Genomic DNA, 18,794 nt, shown 5'->3' with positions numbered 1-18,794 from the left:
GACTTGTGAGATCTCACCACTAGCTATCAATAACACACATATCTCTCCCAGGGGATCTTCAATTTATTTCCTAGTTTCCCACAATGTCTCAGGATACATATGATTAGGCCCTGGGTACTTATCTACCTTTAATGTGTTTTAAGACCTCCAGCACTTCCCCTTATCTAAAAATAGAAAATATCGGGAATGATCGCGTTTGCTCACTGCATTTCATCAAAACATCAATAATGCCTTAGTTTTGATGAAATGCAGTGAGCAAACGCGATAATTCCCGATATTTTCTATCTTTATATCTGCACGGCCAACAACTTCCGCTGTTATTTTCCCTTCAGCTCTCTCTTCTCTTTACCTTCATTTTTCTTAATCTTTGGAACTCTAAAGTAGGATAGCTGTGCCTCACGGTCACCCCGACTTGCACAGTTATTTACAGCGCAAAAACTAACCGTTTTCGCGGTTTTTAACAGGTTTGAAAGTACGTGTTTCTAGCATCAATAACATGTACCGGAAGTGACGTATGTACCCCAGTTGGGTTTTGCGGCTCCGTGCGTGAAGACCTATGGCCCAGTGACCTTTCGTGAAATCACCCTATATCTGACATATACCTACATTTTCTTGACCAGGGCTTCAATGTCTCTCAACTCTCACTATCTCATGGCCTCCCATTTGCCAGACGCCCCTTTTTCTGCAAACAGCATCCCGCAGTCAACCTTTAATACCATCAAAATTGACCCGGGCCCCAAGATCCTCAAAGCTGCGCCACAACCTATGCACTCCCTGCCCTTCCTAATAGAAACTTGCCAGAGCAGCTTGTTAACCATCAATTCCTTCCTGTTCCCACAAGACGAGGGTCCACGACAGAGCTAATTTTCATTTAGGCAACACAGCAAGCGTGGGAAGAGACAGAGAAGGTGCCCATGAACGGAGTTCATACAGTAATGTATCTGCAGTATTCCCAGCTGTACTCGGATTATTAGTTGGAACATTTACACTTCACATCATTACGGGTCCTCTCTTCACTTTATTAACTTTAACTTAATCTCTGCCGTCAATGGCACAACTATGAACGCAGCAGTCGCGCCTGCACAGTGTGGGTCAGCCCCCCACACACGCGGTTTGGTGAAATATTGCATTGGGGGAACGGGATACAACGGGCCCGCACTTGGTCTAGTTTCTAATATAAATAATGGGGGTAGCAAACTGAATAGATTCTACTGTGTCCTTTGGTCGGGTATTAAATCAAAAGCAAATGATTTAAAAATGTGGGGTTTTTTTTTGTAGCAAGCAATCATTTTGTAGGTACATTTTGGGACCACATTTTGATAGCACTTCACCTTCCCCTTTGTGCGATTGTTTGGTGTTAATTCTACTGGCCACGTTAGGTTGGTTGATGTTGCAGACTGTAAAATTGAAGTTGGCACAGAACAGACAAATTTGCTGCTATTTGCATTAATTCATAAACATTTCATAAGCTTCAAAGAATTTTTAATACCCCAGCTGTCAAATGGCGTTCAGTCCATTAGTAACACATTAGTTTCAGCTTGTGGGCTGTTGTTATGGAGACAGGTTCTCTGCATTTGTCAGCATTGATTAATCAAAGCTTAATGCCTTTTTGAAAGTAAAGTAAGATCTCCGACACCTTGCCTGAAACACCAAGAATCGACAATTGTTTTAGTAGCCGGCATAACCTTTTCTACTGCTTCTACATAAAGTTTCTTACTGCTCTGGCTTTATAGTTATAATCTTTTAGCTATATTTAAGAGGGAGTTAGATGTGGCCCTTGTGGCTAAGGGGATCAGGGGGTATGGAGAGAAGGCAGGTACGGGATACTGAGTTGGATGATCAGCCATGATCATATTGAATGGCAGTGCAGGCTCGAAGGGCCGTATGGCCTACTCCTGCACCTAATTTCTATGTTTCTATAGAACAGGGTAGATTTTGCTGACAAGTAAACTTATTTTTGCCTGATGAGCTTCTCTGCGTATTCCCTAAGGAAAAGATAGCTCTTATCAGTGCATTGAATAGCTGTATTTTCAGAGTCATAGTGGATGATCACTGTGACCAGTTAATAAATGCACAGATTGCACATCAGTTGATGATGATAAATCATGGGACATGAATCTTTATCTTACCACCTAATAGGGCCAAATAATTTTGAAGTGCCACACACCAATAGGTCCATGTGTCTGCTTTATTTGCTTTAAACTTCCAACTTTGACTAAATGTGAAGCATATTGCAGATAGTGTTCTCTGAAGTGTTGGCTTCTGTATATGTTCTGTCACGGGTGGTCTTGGGCGTAAGTTGTCTTCGGTTAACTAGTTAACTTAATCTGTCGTGTATAAGGTCAATGCTTGCGTACTCTGTAAGAATAGATCTTTAGGTCATTTGAGGCTAATTATTTTTTAAATCTAGATGTTCCATGCACAGTGCAATGAATATACTTTTTTTCTGACAGTCACAGTAACTCATTGCCAAAAGAGATTTATAATTAATTCGAAGATAGACAAGAAAGCTGGAGTAACTCAGCGTGTCAGGCAGCATCCCTGGAGAAAAGGAATGGGTGACGTTTTGGGTCGAGACCCTTCATTAATTCCATTGGTTAAGCTGAGGGCAAGCCTAGGGTATTTGGATATTTTGGAAAATTATACCATCGCACCAATCAAGATTTTTAAATTTGTATATTTATCTGATCTTTTTTTTTTTTAATACCCAAGACATGGAATATATAACCAGAGTGAGGTTTTTAAACATCTTGATGGTTAATTTTACAAATTTCAAGAATTTTACAATGTAATTGAGGTTTGAAAGCTCATTTATCAGTTTATTGTCACATGTACTGAGGTACAGTGAAAAGCGTTTATTGCGTGCTAACCTGTCAGCGAAAGACAATACATGATCACATTTGAGCCATTTACAATGTAGAGAAATTACGTTTAGTACGTTAAAGTTAGTAAAGTCCGATTAAAGATAGTCTGACGGTCACCAATGAGATGGACTGGTCTAAAACCCCGAATGGAAAAGCCAAAAGCAAAACACTGCAAATCCTGGAAACTTAATATAAAAACAGAAAATGCTGGAAATATTCAGCAGGTCAGAAAACATCTGTGAAGAGAGATACGAAATGCTGGAGTAACTCAGAGTGACAGGCAGCATCTCTGGAGAGAAGGAATGTGTGACATTTTGGGTAGAGACCCTTCTTCAGTGAGAAGAGAAGCAGCTTACAACAATCCAATGGTATAAATGTCGAATTCTCCAACTTTAGGTAACCTCCAACTTCCCCCCCCCCCCCCCCCCCCCACGCTCCCCTTCCTTTCTCCTCCACAGTCCCCCTCTTTTTGTCCCCCACCCCATCCATTCCCACCCCTGTATCACACTTGCACTCCCACCCAGTTCTCCCCAATGGTTAGTTTCAAAGGGCTTGATCAGTGGCTGTTACATTGTTTAACAGAGTGCCTCTGTACAAATATCAATGGAAACAATTGATTCTCACAAGTGGTGGCAGTGAAATTGCCAGCCCGTGTCCATAAGAGAAAGCGGGAACTGATTACTGTGTAAACTGTTACATAGAAACAGGTTCTCGTTTGAATTTATAACATTTATGGGAACTTGCTCATACGGGGTTACATTAAGTCGGGCGATTGTAAGCTGGAGACACACAATATTCCTGTAAATGCTGCATTGCAGTTCCACCTGTATTTAAACAAAATATCAAGTAATTCATCTCTGCCGCTTGTGTAAATGTCTTTGCACAACATCTTTATAACTATTGATGGATAAATGCTTGAAACATTGTGAACTAAACATAAAATAGACTTGGGGGAATTCCATTCCGCATATTTTGATCGTGATCAAAAGCTCTTGTTTTTTTGGCCTGCTGGTCATCTTTGGTAGGCGTGCAGCTGAGTGCAATGGACATCGCAGTGTAATGAACAGATTGCGATGTGATGGTTAGTGTGATGTATTGAAGGGATGATTCTTCAAGCAGTACAAGCCCACTTCCAGAAATGAGGAACCCCTGTTTGAGGATCTGAGTTTTTGTTTAAGTCATTGAACCAAATGTCTTAAAAACGAAAGAGATTAATGCAAGCTGCACCTTGTGGAAGCTACTGAAGCTTCAGCATGTGATCTTTTGCCCTGTTCATCCCATATAGGAACACTGTATTGGCATGAAATATTGAGCCCTTAGCACGTAAATAATTCCTGTTGGTGTAGCTTTTAATCTTGTGCACGAATAAAGACTCCTGGACAGTATGTAGCATTGAGAAGATGTTCTTTTTAAACAAGCACCCATAAGCTCTAGGAGCAGAATAAGGCCATTTGGCCCATCATTTACTCCAGACTCTTGGAATATTGAATATAACTTGATCCAGTTTTTGTGCTTTCTGGCTGGGATGTGCATTAACGTGTGACACAATTGTTTTTGAGTGATTTGATCATTTGTTTTGAGGGTATCCTAAATAGTGCTGGAGCTGCACACAGCGCTGTTCTATTCACAGTAAAGAGTAAAACTCTTCAATTACACAGCATAAGGTGTCTGACACATTTGATTCAATCTATGTTTGTTGCCTGTATTTTATTCCTGTGAATAGATTAACAGCTATTAAAGTTCAGTACTGTAGCCATGTTTGCGAATTGTTGACATTAAATCATTCAGCACCAATGCTCTCTGTTAAATGCAGTCTTCCAGACTGTGACATGCTGTTACTGAAACGTCAGCAGTTAGAGTTGCCTCAAGCAGTAAATGAGATGAGGTTTTCGTGTGTTAATACCTTCTGAATCTACAAGCATGAGCAAATTGTATCTGTATATTGCATAAAGTTGAGCATGCGTGTAAAAACGGACACAAAATAGATAAGGGTAATGCAATGTCAACTCCTGCACTTAATTTGTGTTTCAGTGACAAAAGCCTCCCCGTTGCGTAAAGGGCATAATCTACAAAAAACTTTAACACTGATGTAAAGAAAGTCATGTGAACATAATGAGAAAGAGAAAGAATATGTAACCACCTAGCCTTTACATTCAATAGCATTACCTTAAGTCTCCCATCATCGGTATCCTCAGGATCACAAACTGACCAAACTCAACAGGGATCAGCCACATGAATACTGTGGCTACGAAAGCAGGCCAGAGGCTGCTCATTCTGCAGTGAGTAACAGCTCCTGACAGCTCAAAGTCTTTCCAGCATTTAAAAAGCACAAGGCAGGAGTGTGACATAATATTATCAGCTTGCCTAGATGAGTGAAGGTCCAATAAAAGTCACATCTCAAAACCGTCAAGAACTAAATAGTCCACAAAATGCACTACTCTAAGCACTCGATTCCTGCAACATTCCCAGCCACGGATGGCAGCACATGTACAATGCCACATGCACAAAATGCACTGCTGAGGCCATTCAAAAGTACCTCCCAAACATGATCTACATCAAGAAGGACAAAGGTAATTCATATAACACCACATTTGCAGCTTCTCTATCAAGTTGCAAACCACCCTGACTTAGATGTTGCCATTCGTTCCTCGCCACAGGGGTTTAAGTTCACAAACTGGGAGTTTCACACCGGAAACACTGGTCAAAATAGTTAAGAAGGCAGATGGTGACTATTTTGCCAAGGGCAATCTGGGATGGGTAATAAATGCTGGCTGTGCCAGTGACACTCAACCAATAAATGAATAAAAAAGATGAATCTTCTTTTGTATATTCAAGAGCAATTGAGAATGTTCTGCGCATTGAGCGTTACAAAAATCCTTGTCATCTAGTCTTGCATTTACTCGGATCTCTTTGAAGAAAGGCTTAGTCTTTCAATCTGTTATTAATAGAGCCAGGATGTTTAGGCACTAAAAAACTCTGAAATAGGCAGGCAAAAGGGCATAATAAAATTACAAAAAAGGCACGAAAAATACATTTATTTCCACCACCAAAATATAGTTAAAAATGATAATATAAAGATATACTACATTAAATGACCAAAGTTGCCTGGAAACAGGCCTTTTGGTCCAACTTGCCCACACTGACCAACATGTCTCGGCTACACTAGTCCCACTTGCCTTCGTTTGGCCCATATCCCTCTGAACCTGTCCTATCCATGCACCTGAATAAATGTATCTTAAACATGACCTCCCAACTTCTATACTTCTAAATGTAAAAGTAAATGGTTTCAATGAATTGGATGGCATCAAACAAACATCAGTGGATCCAAATCCCAGTTTTCGTGCCCCCAATTGACTACATTGGCAGAGTCCTCAGGCTGGTTTTATCAAAGGAAAAATGCAGGGGAGAGGTAAACCCAGTGAATTTGAGGTTGAGGTATGTTATTGAAACCAATTAGCAGCACTTGACTTTTGTGTGGGCCACAAGTTCACACGTTATAGGAGTAGAATTAGGCCATTCGGCCCATTGAGTCTACTCCACCATTCAATCATGGTTGATCTCTGCCACCTGGCCTAGGAACAGTTGATGGTGGAAGCATGATAAAGGAAATTCTTGAGTAACATCTCTCTTTAATTCACAAAGTAAAAGAATATGCACGATGATGCTGATTTTAGTAAAACCTTTCTCGATCACGAGAGGTGCCACTGTCATTTTTCTTTGCTTCAAACACTACCGTGAGATCAGAATTATTATTAAAACAATATTAGTAAACAACAGACATAATGCGTATTGATTTAAATCCCAACCATCTCTAAATGTGCTGTGGATGGCTATATTAAGATGTGCCAAATGGTATTTTGTGGATTTGTGTGCTTTGTAATATTTATGATATTAAAGCTAATGGAACATTGAAATGGATTGGCTTTTTGGCTGATTGCATCATTCTAATTTGTAACCTGTCCCAGGTGACAGTATGTAGATTCATATCGGATTTACTCACTTCCTTTGGGGAATTCAATCTTCTGTTACTATCAGTCCTTTGGGGAATTCAATCTTCTGTTACTATCAGTCCTTGCCTCTTCCAGCATATCTATAACTCCAGATCCTCCAACTTGCTTGACTCTTAAATATTTCACTTATTTACATTTACACTATTGCATGTAGAGGGAGATTTAGAGGGATATATGGGCCAAACTCAGCCAGACTACTTTAGATGGGGCATGTTGGTCCGCATGGACTAGTTGAGTCGTTTCCACGCCGTACGACTTTATGACTCAATTTCACTCGCAATTATCACAGTAACTCCAGTGAAGAATGCCGTGCAACCTTATATCGTTCTTCCACATTTCCCTTTGTTTAAGAACAGAATATGCTACTTTACTTCATGTTTAGACCACTGGTTCTCAACCTCAGGCCTCAACTCATAATTGTGATGCAGAGGATTGAAACTGGACGTGAAGGGGTCCACATTTTTTTAAATTGGTGCAAATTCTGGCAAAAGTTGTTTAAACGGTTGCCGTGCAGTCTTGTAGACTTTGTGCAAGTTTCATCAGGCAAGGGAAAGGTGGGTAGACTGGTAGGAGCAAATTTACTAAAAAACTCTTGTAAATGTGCATACTGTTTGTCTCCCTGAAAAGGACAATCGAAGCACACCAAGAAGTCTCGATGGGTGGATTTGGAAAAAACCAGATTAGATCGCAGTCTAGATGATGATGCAAAAAAAAAAGGGAGTACAAATTGATGAGTCCATGGATATTGTAGACTTTCTTGAACGTTTGGTGTTTGATCGTTTAATTGATGGGACATTGCGTGTTTGGATCGGGCATGATATTTTTCAGCTGACTAATGTCGAGTTATGCGTTACACTGCCACAGCACGTGGGAAGTCAACTTATTTATGTCATTAAAAAAAATCTAAATATCATTATCATTCTCTGCCTATTGGATGATCAAGCTACCTTGGAAAATGCAGCCACAGCTCCATGCCCTCCTGTTAGAAGTCATTAAGCTGTGAACTTTGTCAAGTTAAAATGCTCCATATTGGAGAAATGGGTTCTGAGTACCAAGATCTGCTGCACTACTCAGCAATCCGCTAGCCATCTCATGGGAAATGTTCTTGAGCGAGCTCTCAATCTGAGAACCGAGATTGCAATTTTTCTTGCAAGAAAAGAGTGATAAATTGGCTGATAAATTTCTGAGTTCAACATGGCTGGTTCAGCTTTCTAATTTGGAGGATATTTTTTGGAGGAGTTCAACAAGGAGATGCAAGAACCGTGATTGAAATTGGTGAGAAGATTTCATCATTCAACAGAAACTTGGGTAAAGGATCCATGGAAAAAAAAAAGACAACTTTCTACTTTTTCTGCACTTAATCTCTTTGTGGAAGAATCAGAGGAGATTATGCTACTTTTTCTTTATGGCACCTTGTGCTGTTTGATTCAGCCAATGTTTCAGGAATATCTGCAAACATTGTAAATAGAGCTGAGTCGTGATATTCCGGAAACGCGTGAGAATAGTGAGGTGGCACAGAGCAGTTGGAATCGAAATCCAATTGAAGTTAATGCAACTGAAGTTGATTGAGAACATTTCTAAGTTTCATGAAGAATTGCTTGACCTCCAAGCTAGTTACGTTTTGAGGGAGATTTGGTGTAGTTTGGTGTAGTTTTGATGAGAACTTCAAGATTTCTCTCTGCTGAAACAAACAAAGCCTTGCTTCCACTTCTAGCCACATATAACTGAGGAGCAGGATTGTCGGCACTTGCAAATACCACAATTAAATAAATCTACTTAACTCTCTCCCATCATTTGCACTGGTCCCTTTGTATGAATATTCTTCCAGTAATCAGTGCATTGGCTGAAATTCAGCCACTGGCTCAACAAGCGGCATGGTGGCGCAATGGTAGAGTTGCTGCCTTGCAGCGTCAGAGACCTGGGTTTGATCCTGGCTACAGAGTTTGTACGTCCTCCCCATGACCTGCGTGAATTTTCTCCCAAGAACTTTAGTTTCCTTACACACTCCAAAGACGTACAGGATTGTAGGTTAATCGACTTGATATGTGTAAATTGTCCCTAGTGTAGGATGGTGTTAATGTGAGGAGATGGCTTTTCAATGGGGACTCGTTGTATCCATGCTGGATCTCTAAGCTAAACTAGAAAAACTAAATTAAACACCAAGGAAGTCACTAATTGTGTTACACATTTTAATTTGATTTCTATTCAAGGCTTTTATTTAGTTTGTATTGAATGTTTTAATTAAGTTCTATATGATTAGTGTTTGATGGTTTAATTTTGTAATCAATAATTAAATTTGATTTTTATTTGATGCTTTAATTTTGTGTTAGACAATTTAATTTGAATTGTATTCCATGCTCTACATTGTTTTGAATGGTTTAATTAGATTTTTATTGAAAGCTGTAGTTTTGTGATTATTAAGTTGCAAAACCAAAATAAAGTGTTTTGAAAACTCAAATGAATGTGATAGAATTATCAAATCCTTTATCATGCTAGCTTAAACTATGGGCCATTTGTTTGATTAGTTTTTGGTTGCCGTTGACAAAGAATGAGAACCACTGGTCTAGACTGCTATTTCTCTGGAAATACATTTGATTATATATTTTAACTAGAAAGTAAGGTAAATCAATTGTCCTTTGAGAGTTAATCCCCTGTCCCACTTAGGAGACCTAAACAGCAACCTCTGGTGGCCTTGCCCATCTCCCAAGGTTTCCATGAGGTCACCGGAGGTTTTGGTCACTCTCCCTAATGGTCAAAAGTGGTTTCCGCGTGGTCGAGGCTTCACCTAGGTTGCTGCTATTTTTTTTCATCATGTTTAAAACCGGCCTCGACTAAAAATAGGTTGCTGTTTTAAACATTTCAGATTCAGATTCAGATTCAATTTCAGATTCAATTTTAATTGTCATTGTCAGTGTACAGTACAGAGACAACAAGGGGGGGGGGGGGTGGTGATTGGCGGTCACCGAGGTACGTTGTTGAGTAAAGTGACAGCCGCCGGAAAGAAGCTGTTCTTCGACCTGCTGGTTCGGCAACGGAGAGACCTGTAGCGCCTCCCGAATGGTAGGAGGGTAAACAGTCCATGGTTGGGGTGAGAGCAGTCCTTGGCGATGCTGAGCGCCCTCCGCAGACAGCGCTTGCTTTGGACAGACTCAATGGAGGGGAGCGAGGAACCGGTGATGCGTTGGGCAATTTTCACCACCCTCTGCAATGCCTTCCGGTCGGAGACAGAGCAGTTGCCATACCATACTGTGATGCAGTTGGTAAGGATGTTCTCAATGGTGCAGCGGTAGAAGTTCACCAGGATCTGAGGAGACAGATGGACCTTCTTCAGTCTCCTCGGGAAGAAGAGATCATTTTTCAAAAGAATCGATCATTTTTTAGTCGCAGGTCTAGTCGAAGCCGGTTTTCTTCATAGCCGAGGAAGGTTTTCAACATATGCGTGGGAGGTGGTAGGAGGGTGGCGGGCAAGGTCACCAGAGGTTGCTGTTTAGGTCTAAGTGGGACACGGGCTTTAAGAGGCTGCAAGAGAATGTTGATGAACATGAAATGTGTAGGAAAGAACTGCAGATGCTGGTTTACACCAAAGAAGGACACAAAATGCTGGAATAACTCAGCGGGGCAGGCAGCATCTCTGGAAAGAAGAAATGGGTGACTTTTCGGGTTGAGACCCTTCTTCAGTCTCAAGAAGAAGGACTGAAGAAGTGTCCCGACCCGAAACGTCACCCATTCTACTATCTAGAGATGCTGCCTGACCCGCTGAATTACTCCAGCATTTTGTGTCTATCTTTGTTGATGAAGATGTAGTGGCTTTGCAATGCAAGTCTGTGATCCATCAGCAACGAGCTGTTGCTGTGGGAATATCTCATTAAAAGAGATTTTTCAAGGTGGCTTTGTAATTCCTCAGTAACTATTTTGCTGGCATTTGAAGCTTATCACATTCACAGTAGAACATGAGTCATCATAGCCATTACTTTTCAATGGTAAACACTGCAGTTTCTTCATTTGTTTTCTGAATCATAGCAGTCTCATTCTGCTTCCAGGTCATTCACGATCAGTTTTGTTTTGTTCCCATGATTGATATTTTTTTCAGTTTTTACAGTTTCAGAGCATTGTTTTAAAAATACTTACAAATTAAAAATCAGATACAAAAACTGAACATACTGGAAACTATCATAGCAGTCTCATTCTGCTTCCAGTTTTGTTTTGTTTTCGTGTGATATTTTCAGGCAGCATCTAGAGACATGAAAGTGGGGTTACCCTTCAAAGATTTTGAAAATCAAGTGCCTCCCACTGCAGGAAGTAGCTGCCTAAATTGTTCAATGTTTCGACTGCTTTTGTTTACTATGGATTTGATCCTTTCAGATTAATATGATGGGCTTAATGGTGATTACAATGAACACAAAACTCATTAAAGCAGAAACCTATGGTGAAAGTTCATTCGTCACAGGAGCAGAATTATTTCATTCGGCCCATCGAGTCATCATGGCTGTTCTATATTTCCCTCTCAACCCAATTTTTCCCACTTCTTTCTGTAACCTTTGACACCTGTACTAATCGGGTGCCTGTCAATCTCCGCTTTAAAAACATCCAAAGACTTGACCTCCACAGTCATCAATGATTTCCACAGATTCACCACCCTCTGGCTAAGGAATTTCCTCCACTCCTTTCTAAAAGTACGACGGTTTATTCTGAGGCAGTGCCCTCTTGTCTTAGGCTCTCCCACTAGTGGAAACATCCTCTCCACATCCACTCTATCCAGGTGGGTTTGAATGAGGTTCCCCCTCATCCTTCTAAAGTCCAGCTAGTACAGGCCCAGAGCTGCCAAACACTCATCATACATTAAAACTTAGCCACTCAGTCTTAGTTTAAGAGATCGAGATGTTAAAAATAGGATTGGTTTTGTTGCTATTAGTTTGAATCGTTTCATTGCCAAATTTAGTTTCTCTTTCAACCATAAAACATTGATTTTTGGTTTAAAAACAACAGGTTAAAATAAAACTGATTTGACTATTCTTTCTGCAGGGCTGGAAATATGCACCAACCCTGAAAGTAAGGCTGGCATTGTACAAACTGATTTCATTTTGGATCTTTAGAATGTCATACCCAGCAGAGATGGGAGATGTGATTACAATTTGAAAGAAAAGCTGGATCCTGAAATAAAATTAAAATATAGTAAATAACAAAGTGGGCGAATCATTAGTGATGAAAAAGGATTTAAAATATCTTTGTTTGTCGTATCTTTATTCATTATTGGCTGAATTTTGTTCTGTGCCTTGAAAAGTGGATGGAAACCAATGTTCACTGCTTGTTTTTCTTGAACTAAGTCCATCAATATTGCCTTCGTAGCCACTCTCCTCTCCTATCAGAAGGCTGTGGATTTGAGCATAGCCCGGAAGATGAGGCCATAACCTGGATTATTTATATGTAGCATTGGGAAAGAAAGAGAACATCACTGGCCTTTGAAGCAAAGTTACCATATTGTATATTTCATTAAACACAGGCCTGATTGTTGAAGTCCATGGCATCTGAGCAAGTACACAAAACATCAGGGGCATGTGAACACCTATGCCCTGGCCTAGCGATCTCCTTGTTGCCAATAATTTTAACTTCCCATTCCAATCCCCCACGCTGACCTCTCTGCCCTGGGCCTCCTCCACTGTCAGTGTGAGACCACATGAAAACTGGAGGAACACCACCTCATATTTCACTTGGGCAGCTGACAGCCCAGTGGTATCAGGTTTGACTTCTCTTAACTTCAAGTAACCCTTGCATTCCCTCGCTCTCTCCGTCCCTCTCCCGCCCCAGTCCTCTTGCTCATTGCACCATTTTTATCACTTTGTTATCACTAACTTAAACATGAACGAAATGGCTACTTTAACGTTCCTCTGTCGTTAACTTCAGAAGAAGAAATCAGTTTGAATGGGACAGTCGGAAATTGATGATATATTGATGCAATGAACAAATTCCTTTGTCATTGCTGACTTATGTAAGATGTTTAGAAACTTGGGTACCATGTTCTGACTTCCTCGTCTTTACTCTTCAGCTGGACAATGTCCCAAACTGGACTGTGTGATGAAACGAAGAGCATCCTGCACACCTGGCTCCATTGTCTGTGGGTCATGTCTCCCTGTCTTCATTGAAGATGAGAAAGGAAACTGTGTGCAGAACCCCTCTGCACAGAATGGTATGTAATAAAAAGTTTGAATTCTGACTTTCACAGTATAGTCCTTTGCATCTCCCTGTAGGCTTTGGACAAAGGAATAAGCTAAAGGTGCTGAGTTTGTAGGCTTTGAGGAGGTGTGTTCAATCTGTTTCAGTAAAACTGGCTTACCTTATTATATATAATGCTTTAATAGATTGCTGGAATTACTGCATCCTTACATTGTGTGGTTCTGAATATCTACATGGAATGATCTATTAGAAGGTAAACCTGTCACCCTTGTCCAGCCTGGCCCAGATGCAATCACAAGGCATCTTTCTGTCCCTATTGCAATGGGCCTCGTAAGCTATTCAGTTGTAGCATCATCATCACAAAGTGGTTGTAATTAGTCAATCAATGCCGCCTTTGCCTGCAAATACCCACATTATGAAAACTCTTAAGCGTGTCTGTTATAAGGCCCAATTGATCCTGTATGATTTATTTTTTTAACTCTTGTGCCTCATCAAATAAATTCTTCCTATAAGCTTATTCCTTCAGAATAAGGGGTAAGCTATTTAGAACGGAGACGAGGAAACACTTTTTCTCACAGAGAGTTGTGAGTCTGTGGAATTCTCTGCCTCAGAGGGCGGTGGAGGCGGGTTCTCTGGATGCTTTCAAGAGGGAGCTAGATAGGGCTCAGTCAGAGGAGTCAGGGGATATGGGGAGAAGGCAGGAACGGGGTACTGATTGGGGATGATCAGCCATGATCACTTTGAATGGCGGTGCTGGCTCGAAGGGCCGAATGGCCTAGTCCTGCACCTATTGTCTATTGTCTGTTCCTGAAAGTAAAAAGGATTGCATTTTTTAAAGAAGATAGGCACAAAGTGCTGGAATAACAGCGGGTCTGGAGAAAGAGGACGGGTGATGTTTCGGGTCAAACCCATCTTCAGGCACTTTGTTTAAAGCTATTAAAATAACTATAATTATAAAACAACTAATATATATTATATGCACACATACGCACACACGCGCACACACACACATGCTATAAAATATATGTTATATAAACTATACATTATATAAAATATCTGCTATATGAAATATGTGCTATGTATAATATAGGTTATATATAATATATTAATATAAGCTATTACAAAATATTTTAAAAGCTATTTCTGTTTAAAGTCTACAGCTATGGCACCTCAACATATGGACTGAGGGATGAGATATTTCAAAAGCGGGAAGAATGAGAGACATTTATAATCCTGCACATGTTATTTTTCAACACATTTAGTGGCTGGAATTTCTGTTCAGCTGTAAAGCAATGGCACTATCTGGTAGTCTTGAGAACGCCAGGCTAGAGAGATCTCTGTGCGAAAGTGTCCTTAGTTTGTCAGTTTGAGAGATCCCAGAGGTCCAGGATCTGACTTCTTATCTTGCTAACTAAGCAGCCATCTGCATAGGGAAAACTCTAATGGTCAGCAAACCAGGCAGGCAGAGTAAATAAAAATTGATTGAATGAAGATTGACAAGTAAAACTTGAATGAGTCCAAAATGTTGGGGGGAAAAAATTCAAAATGCATGATATATTCTGAATATATGCTATATTCACGATACAATACGATATAAGATATACCTTCATTTATCCGGGAGGGAAATTGGTCTGCCAACAGCCGTGTGTCTGTGTGTGTGTGTGTGTGTGTGTGTGTTTTTGTAAAATAACCCATTGGAAACTCTGTTGGATGAGGTTGCAGGATTTTCAGGCTATTTTACAGAAGGACCAGTGTGTTAACAACATACATTAATTTCCTCTCAAGAGATTTATTTCTCTTGGTTCCTTTGGAGAATGCTGTAAACAATGTGGAGAGGGGCTAAATTGCTGACAGCGATTTCAGGATTTCCACGTCAAATTGTGCGTGGGTGGTAATTCAGCAGTTGCGATGATTTATCGGCGTAGCGGTGATCTCCCATCTATAACTCATCCTGTCGCCTTTACTTACTGCATCCTCTCTAGTCAACTGCACCGTTTAAAAAAAAACCTGGAGAAAACAAGATGTGTTCGTTTCCTGAAGGTTTGTTGATCTTGTTAATCCACAATTTAACTGGATCTCCATCACAAATCTTCTTTCGTCATTTATTATGTATCTCGATTCTGTAAATTAGAATGGAAGTTATTTGGTTGCCATGTTACTGTACTCTTGCTTTTATTTTTTTTTAAAAAAGCAAAATTGATCACAGGCAACAGGTGCAGGAGTAGGCCATTCGGCCCTTTGAGCCAGCACCGCCATTCAGTGTGATCATGGCTGATCATCCATAATCAGTGCCCCGTTGCTGCCTACTCCCCATCTCCCTTGATTGCGCTAGCCCTAAGAGCCCCAAGATCCCAACATCATCATTTCTTAAGTCTGAATCACTGGTCCTCTGACGCGTAAAACATTTTTTCGTCTTTTTGAACATTTTATTTGTTTGGCTGTAGTTCAGTCGGTTTCACTCACTCACTTTTCTTTCACCTTCCCCCACCCCTTTATTCTTGCTTACCCTTTTCTTTACTTATTTTTGCTCTGTTTGCTTGTCTAATACTTTTTCTATTTCCCTCTGCAACCCCACCCACTTACTGCAGTCTTTGTTTGCTTTTCCATCCTCCTTGCCCCGCATGCTTCCAGAAATCCACTCTCAGATCCTAAGACTTTATTCCCTTCCATCACAGTGAGGAATGTGAGGGAGCTGCTGTGGTGGATGTTTATGTTAACTTTTATGTAGTTGTGTGTCTTGTTGCTTTTTTCTGGTATGACTGTATGGTAACTCAATTTTCACTGTACCTTAAAGGACCATTGCAGGAACTGCAGATGCTGGTTTACACTGAAGATAGACACAAAAATGCTGGAGTAACCGAGCGGGACAGGCAGCATCTCTGGATAGAAAGGAATGGGTGACGTTTTGGGTCGAGTCCTATCCTGTGAAGAAACATCATCCATTCCTTCTCTCCAGAGATGCTGCCTGTCCGCTGAGTTACTCCAGCGTTTTGTGTTTATCTATAGCTTGCGAGTATGAATAAAGTCCACTTAATTCTGACGAACATGAAAACTTGTAACTGAGCAACAGCCTAAATGGATGCGCAATTCCATGATCTATTTTTAAAAAAAACTCATTTAATTAAATATGTGTACCTGCAAGAAATGAATTTGATGTGGGGGCAGTTTGACACTGTGATAATCTGGAGATGATGTTCAGTGGAAATGTTTGTCAAATCCAGGGATCACGGGCAATTGTTGAGCTATTCCTCAATAAATACAGGTTCCCTTGGAGCCAAGCTGCGATTGTGCCTAAAGTAGGCAGCTGTTCCAAAGATATCTCCTCTCGGTGTTGAAGGCCAGGCTGATTGCAATGTTAGTTATCTGAATAACCAGCTTTGTAATTGCATGTTATGGTGTATTGAGTGTAATTGTGAAATATATATGTTTTGGTTACAGCTGTTCAATTATTTACTTCAGCTTTAGAAAGGAGTGTGATGGATTTGAGAATGGTGATTGAAGTTCCAGTTAGGAAAATATTATCGCTTTGTTCACTTGAATGAGGTTTGTTATCCTCGGCCTTTCTCCATTGTTAATATAAAATATAGACAAGTATGTTTATATTTTGGAACAAGGCTAAGCTAGAATACAGAGTGTGGAAATATTAGTCATATCCTTATCCGGCATCTGTGCCTTGACCTTTATAATCAGGGATCACTGGTTAACATTGAGCAGCCAGAGCCTGGGTGGATTTATTTTGAGGTCAGGAATGCTTATATTAATTGTGGTGCCTCTATTCTGGACAGCGAGAGACTCCTGGCATTTACTCACCAAGAAGTCTTTGAGAATGTCCTTGAACCTTAGTTTAGTTTATTGTCACGTGTACCGAGGTACAGTGAAAAGCTTTTGTTGTGTACTAACCAGTCAGCAGAAAGACTATACACAATTACAATCGAGCCATTCACAGTGTATAGATACATGACAATAACGTTTAGTGCAAGGTAAAGTCCAAGCAAAGATAGTCTGAAGGTCACCAATGAGGTAGATAGTAGTTCAATACGGCTCTCTGGTAGTTGCCTCGTAATAACTGGGAAGAAACTGTCCCTGAATCTGGAGGTGTGCATTTTCACGCTCTTATACCTTTTGGCTGATGGGAGAGGGGAGAAGAGGGAGTGGCCGGGGTGAGACTGGTCCTTGATGATGCTGCTGGCCTTGCAGAGGCAGCGTGAGGTATAAATGGAGCCAATAGAAGGGAGGTTGGTTTGTGTGATGGTCTGGGCTGCGTCCACAATTGGCTGTAATTTCTTGTGGTCTTAGACGGAGCTGTTCCAGTTTCATGACTCGGGTTGGAATCTTTGTGAACACACAAAAGCAGCGGTAGGCCACTTGAACATTCAAGCATGCCCTACCATTCAGGAAGATATGGCTAATCTACTTCAGGCCAGATTCACTTACCACTATCTTTCAAAAATGTATCTACTTCCTCCTTACATATCCCTACTGACCGAGCCTCCAAGGCTCTGGGGTAGAGACTTCCATGGATTCACTGAAATGCATTTCTATGGACCTCAGGGCTTTTCACATATAGTAAATAGGTAAGTAAGTAAGTTTTATTTATATAGCATGTTTTAAGTCAACTTGCATTGACACCAAAATGCTTTACATAAAATAGCTAATAAGTTTCCATACCATAGAGAAAGGTTAACAAAAAAATAAAGAAAAGGACACAACACATTATAGAGTTCAACACAAACGTCCCCCCACTGCAGAATCAAAAATTTCCACTGTGGGGAAAGGCACCAGAAAGTTAAATATAGGTTCTGGCATGTGAAGGACATGGCCCAAGGGTAAATTAGAGCCTCAATGCAAGGTAAATCACGTTGGGAGAGGACATGATATTGGTTTGCTTACTCTTTCAGTGGACTTGGGAGAATTTTGTAAAGACAGACTTGATAGTATCTTACTTATGCTTTGAAATGCTTTCTGTAGGTAGGCAAATTCTTGGAAGTATACAATTGTATCCAGTTTCCTCCCACAATCCAAACAGGTAGGCTAATTGACTTTAGTAAAATTGTAAATTGTCCCTAGTGTCTGTAGGATAGTGTAAAGTATGCAGTGATCGCTGGTCGGCACGGACTCGGCGGGTTGAAGGGCCTGTTTCCGCGTCATATCTCTGAACTAAAAAAACTAAAGAAGGCAGGGATCACTGATTCTCATGAAGTTCATGTGGGGTTCTACATCCCGATCTTCAAGCACCCTTTTCCTCAACTGATTTAAGTCTTTGATGAAAGGAATAGGTGAAGTTTTGGGTCGAGATCCTTCTTCTGAGGAAGGCAATGGCTGGAGGCCCGCAGCAGCCTGGGGTTTGCCTCAAGAACTAGAGCCCAGCCTGGTCTTTGAAAATGATGCCATAACATGGCGCCTCTTGTATGCGGGATCAGTGGACTATTCCTGTACACTTGCTAATCAGGGATGAGCTTGCGTTTGGCAATACTCTACTGGACTGTTTGTAAGAAGAGCAGTTCACTCTGCGTTTGCACTTTGCATGAGTGACAATCAAAGCACCTCTGTACCATGGAGACGGCAAGATATAATACATTTTCCCAATTCTGGAATGAATTGAAAGTTCTAACTTGTGTTGCTATGCAACCCATTCATATTTGAAAGTGTGACCATTAAAACCTAATAATAGATGTGTTTTGTTTTGGTTTTTTTGGGGTTTTTTTTACAATTGGTGAAAAAACTGCAAATATTAAGAACGTGTAGATCC

The 18,794-nt window shown here is 40.6% G+C and overlaps 1 protein-coding gene across 2 annotated transcripts in view; it reads left to right on the top strand.

Moving 5' to 3' along the window:
- LOC129712132 (neural proliferation differentiation and control protein 1-like) overlaps nucleotides 1–18,794 on the top strand; it is a 92,607-nt gene that overhangs the window by 38,944 nt on the left and 34,869 nt on the right. For both annotated transcript variants that reach the window (XR_008725994.1, XM_055660347.1), the window contains exon 2: nucleotides 12,918–13,058. Coding sequence is in view for 1 of the 2 variants with exons in the window: in XM_055660347.1 (XP_055516322.1) it covers nucleotides 12,918–13,058 (141 nt within the window). In the remaining variant the exon portion in view is untranslated. The remainder of the gene's footprint in view (nucleotides 1–12,917; nucleotides 13,059–18,794) is intronic.

This window comes from Leucoraja erinacea, chromosome 31 (assembly GCF_028641065.1).
Source record: "Leucoraja erinacea ecotype New England chromosome 31, Leri_hhj_1, whole genome shotgun sequence".
Classification (NCBI taxonomy): domain Eukaryota; kingdom Metazoa; phylum Chordata; class Chondrichthyes; order Rajiformes; family Rajidae; genus Leucoraja; species Leucoraja erinaceus.
This window is presented reverse-complemented; position numbering and strand designations above follow the sequence as displayed.